The sequence below is a fragment of the Engraulis encrasicolus genome, chromosome 24 (assembly GCF_034702125.1).
Source record: "Engraulis encrasicolus isolate BLACKSEA-1 chromosome 24, IST_EnEncr_1.0, whole genome shotgun sequence".
NCBI lineage: Eukaryota > Metazoa > Chordata > Actinopteri > Clupeiformes > Engraulidae > Engraulis > Engraulis encrasicolus.
Window position 1 is genome coordinate 34923151 of NC_085880.1, and position 5000 is coordinate 34928150.

Here is a 5000-nt window from a genome sequence, read left to right on the forward strand (position 1 = left end):
ACGATTTCAACAACCTCGAGGTGAGTCCTGCTGCTTTTCTGCATTAGTAATATCTTCTAACTGGCAGGGTCATTGCTGGAATTGACTAGCGCTGCAGATGCAAGTGTGATTTAAACAACTGTGTGATCATCACCTGTAGGAGATGTATGACAGGACGCCTCTGAGCAGGGGCGAGGGACTGGACCCAAATCCTTTCGGCCTTGGAGAATACCTAGAGCATAAGTACAAGCCCATTTCTTGCTCCAAGGATCTGTCCATGTTTCCCTCTCTAAATGTAAGTTTATACAGATAAGTGATTCAAGCGACGTGTGTGTGTGTGTGTGTGTGTGTGTGTGTGTGTGTGTGTGTGTGTGTGTGTGTGTGTGTGTGTGTGTGTGTGTGTGTGTGTGTGTGTGTGTGTGTGTGTGTGTGTGTGTGTGTGTGTGTGTGTGTGTGTGTGTATTGCACCAATCTACCTTCGTGAGGCCACTGCTATTGGAGCATACCAACAAGGTGGGACCCTCACTCCATATGTGTGTGTGTGTGTGTGTGTGTGTGTGTGTGTGTGTGTGTGTGTGTTTGATCGTGTTTTCTTGCTTTCTTGCTTTCTTCAATTTCTTGTTTTTGCTGGTTGGACTGTGTAATTTATCTGACCGATTTGTGGTGTGCATGTGGTCTAATTGTTCATGTCTCTTCAGAAAACAAAGGGGACGGCCCGCATTGTAAACCCACAGGAGATAGGAATACAGGTGAGTCAGATGCCTAATGGCCCCTTTTTTAACCCATTGATGCCGAATGCTGCGTAGAACAAGATTGATCCTAGCACTTGAAGCTGCATGACTCGTTATTCAGGCTCATGAGATTTCAAGATTGTTTTTACTAAGATTACTAGATTTTTTAAATGCAATTCATTTCATGTTTGTATGTGCTTCAGAGCACATAGAAATGAGATATTTAGGTTTCCATAGGCTGACGATGCCTTTTCCCAAAAATGGCATTGTATGTGTTTTGGGCATCAATGGGTTAGTTACCTGTACATTACCTGTATGTCCTGTCCTCCTGGGTGTCATTCCACATTTTCATCACCTGTATGTATCTCTCCACGCATTCGTCTACACAGAGTGCAAACTACACTAGCTGGTTGGAGGAGGAGGTGGAAAAACAAGGAGGTCTGGTAAGTCGCCTCTTAAAGGATGTGCAAATAAACCTTTGAAGGATGTAGCAGTACTTCTTTTATCAGGATTGCAACCTTTAAGCAGTGGTTCTCAGCCTTTTTTGAACAATCGCCCCTCTTGACCTCATCATAAACGATCTTGTAGTATTTCATTTATTTATCACTAAGGAAATTATGGAACAAGTGCAGGCATTACGGAAATAATAAATAACCGTAAATTAAAAAGCCATGGAATTATAACCCACTACTACACCGTTTCATCATATACACTGGAGTTTATTACGTCCCTTTACAATGAGTATCACATCACATATCTAGTTATGTTTTCAGTTTCCTGTTAAAATATAAAAAAACAACTGTCATAGGAAATGTCCCTAAGTTGACACAAGACTGTTTTCCCAAAGCCGGATGTCATTGCTACGACATGGAGAGATGGGCCTTATTTATTGGTGGTCAATATAACATCAAGCAAGCCAGAGTCTGACTGGAATTTGACAGGTGAGCAATAATGAATTTAACAGGTGTTTGTTGGTTGGTTTGTTTGTTTGGGGTCACAAAGTCGGAATTCTTAATGCAATGATTCAGGTTTCTAAAGTGTGTGTGTGTGTGTGTGTGTGTGTGTGTGTGTGTGTGTGTGTGTGTGTGTGTGTGTGTGTGTGTGTGTGTGTGTGTGTGTGTGTGTGTGTGTGTGTGTGTGTGTGTGTGTGTGTGTGTGTGTGTGTGTGTGTGTGTGTGTGTGTGTGTGTGTTTTATCCTTTATCTCTGAAGTCGGAAGCTATACCATCGAAACATGTCGGGCAAAGGATAAATCTTGTACATGTCTGTAGTATAAGAAAAAACGTAACTTTTGCAAACCTAATATCTCTTTGTTCTTCTTTGTGTCCTCAGTCAGTCTGATCATGAAGGGGACCCATGGTTACATCTCGGTGACTGAGTGGCCGTTGATGATTGTAAGTTCTCTTCCTTGACCGCGATCATGAATACAAAATGAAATGGTAGTATTATGGGATGGTCAGGACCTACGCAATCACATCCATTGGGGACTTCTGCTTACAATCTCCCTTGTAAATGCTTTTTTTGGTGGTGTTCAGACCAAATGCAGATCTTTTTAAAGATCCACCAAAAAATTCAAACCTCAATTGTGATTACTGGACACTTGGAAATCCGCTTGCGACATGAGGCAGATTTTCCGCCTTGCATTGTACTGTTTTCTACTCTATCCGCCTGGTAGGACGGGCAGGCAGAAAATCTGCATCCTCTATGCGCTGCTGTGGTTCGTGTGGACCTCTCTTCTAATTGTACTGTATTCTATTGCAGTTCTACAAGTACATGGTGTCGTGCATAGTGTACATCCTCTATGCGCTGCTCTGATTTGTGTGGCGCTGTACTGTACTCTATTGTAATTCTACGATGTTCTATTGCAGTTCTACATGGTGTCGTGCATAGTGTACATCCTCTATGCGCTGCTCTGATTTGTGTGGGGCTGTACTGTACTCTATTGTAATTCTACGATGTTCTATTGCAGTTCTACATGGTGTCGTGCATAGTGTACATCCTCTATGCGCTGCTGTGGTTCGTTTGGGCCTCGTGCTACTGGAAGGACCTGCTGCGTATCCAGTTCTGGATCGCCGGCGTCATCTTCCTGGGCATGGTGGAGATGGCCGTCTTTTGTGCCGAGTATGAGAACACCAACGCCAACGGGGAAGCCAGTGAGTGCTTTGTCTTTCTCTCTTGTGTGTGTGCGTGTGCGTGCGCGTGTGTGTGTGTGTGTTCATACAGTAGGCCTATAATTAGTATGGTGTGTGCCAGCTGGACATTACATGCCTGAAATGAGCTAAACAGATATAAGGCGTTTTTTTCCCCTCCTGCTTGTCTAAATGGAAGCTTCATCAAGGAAGTGGCATTTTGACATTTCTGATGTGGTTTCTTGCCTCTCTTCTCCCCCTGTAGCCCAAGGGCTGCTGATCTTTGCTGAACTGGTGTCTGCTCTGAAGAGGACCCTGGCTCGACTACTGGTCATCATCGTCAGTCTGGGATATGGCATCGTCAAGTAGGTCCAGAACAAATGAAGAGTTTCGTTGCAAAGTGGCTTTTCGAATTGTATTATCAGAAATTGCTGTTCAGACGTCCTTTCATCTATGTGTTAATTCTTGCCAGTCAAATATTTTAAACATACTTCTTTAAACCTGTATAAAATGCATTTTGCAATGCAGTGCAATGCCCAATACAATACAAACATGTCAATTTTCCAAAATGGACACGACAAAGCTCCTCAAATGCATACCATAATAACAGAGATTCTTTAAGTATAGAGATATGCCAACATAATAGGTTTCTATGGGCACCTAACGCGACCAGGTTCCGGTCTGCCTAAAGGGGCGTGTCATAATGCTCCTACAATGAATAGAACAGTCCTTAGGTCTGCCTAGGTCTGCCTAAGGGGGGCCATAATAGAACCAGGAAACAATGGGCCAATGGAACCTCTCTCTCTCTACTCTCTCTGATAATAATTATACCACTGCTGCTACTACACCAGTACTCACAATGCAGCTACTCTGCTACTACTACTACGGTCCTACTACTAGTTCAGCCTAGGATATGGCATAATCCAGCATGTCCAGAATAAAGTTCTCACGATAACTAATGATATAATAATAACACTAGTGACAATAATATTGGCGATGATTGATGATGATTGCCAATAGTATAGTCAAGAAAGTCTAGAATAACCAGAGTTCAGAATTGGGTGTTCTGTCAGTGTATACATGTGAGGTTCTTCTTGCTCCTGTGCCAGTTTGTGTACAGTATATTGCCACCCACCATTAATCTCCATTAGGGGTCGACCGATACAGGTTTTTTAATGGCCGATGCAATACCGATTATTTTTTCATCACCCTTGGCCAATACCCGATTTCCGATACCCGATATTTTGGGCCGATATGGGTAAAAAAAAAAAAAAGTTAAAAAATTACAAATATTCCAGGTCTGAAGTTAAAAATATGTAGGAGCGGGAAAGGATCTGCACACTGCTTGCAAAAGACTTAATTTATTAGGAGCAACGTTTCGATCATAGATCTTCTTCAGGCATCTCATGTGACAGTTTTTTGATTTGGTACCTGCGGATGCTTTTTTGCTGGATGTGCGCACTTTCCACTACACTCTGAAGTTAGAAATAAACATTCCTTTAACATTATCAAATTGAGGTAGAACTTGTAACATTTAAACACCCACTCTAACAATTAAGTAATGTCTAACAATCAAGTAATATAAAAATAAAGTGTCTTGGTGCTTTTAAAAAAAAACCCGAATGACATAAAATAACACACGCGTATCGGCCGATACCGATACACTTAAAAAATGCAAATATCGGCCCGATACCGACATATATATCGGTCTATCCTTAATCTCCATCACTGTCTGTGATGGTGTTTGTATTTGTCAATGTGAATGTTTGTTTGAATGCTGTTTTTGCACACGTGTGTGTGTGTGTGTGTGTGTGTGTGTGTGTGTGTGTGTGTGTGTGTGTGTGTGTGTGTGTGTGTGTGTGTGTGTGTGTGTGTGTGTGTGTGTGTGTGTGTGTGTGTGTGTGTGTGTGTGTGTGTGTGTGTGTGTGTCTGTGTGTGTGTGTGTGTGTGTGTGTGTGTGCGCAGGCCTCGTCTGGGTACGGTGATGCACAGAGTGGTGGGACTGGGCGTTCTCTACTTTGCCTTTGCCGCCATCGAAGGAGTCCTGAGGATCACCGGGGTAAACACACACACACTTTCAGATGTTTTCGAACTCCTATTAATACACACACACACGTTCAGATGCTCTCAACCATTAGACATTAATGTATTCACAGAGATGA

At 42.6% G+C, this 5000-nt stretch overlaps 1 protein-coding gene across 2 annotated transcripts in view; it reads left to right on the forward strand.

Annotated features, from left to right (window-relative positions):
• Positions 1–5000, forward strand: part of tmem87b (transmembrane protein 87B) — an 18224-nt gene that overhangs the window by 1382 nt on the left and 11842 nt on the right. For both annotated transcript variants that reach the window (XM_063191973.1, XM_063191972.1), the window contains exons 3-11: positions 1–20; positions 140–274; positions 678–728; positions 1100–1153; positions 1558–1651; positions 2042–2103; positions 2679–2862; positions 3104–3203; positions 4804–4897. The exon at positions 1–20 is cut by the window's left edge and continues 69 nt beyond it. In XM_063191973.1, coding sequence (XP_063048043.1) covers positions 1–20; positions 140–274; positions 678–728; positions 1100–1153; positions 1558–1651; positions 2042–2103; positions 2679–2862; positions 3104–3203; positions 4804–4897 — 794 coding nt within the window. The remainder of the gene's footprint in view (positions 21–139; positions 275–677; positions 729–1099; positions 1154–1557; positions 1652–2041; positions 2104–2678; positions 2863–3103; positions 3204–4803; positions 4898–5000) is intronic.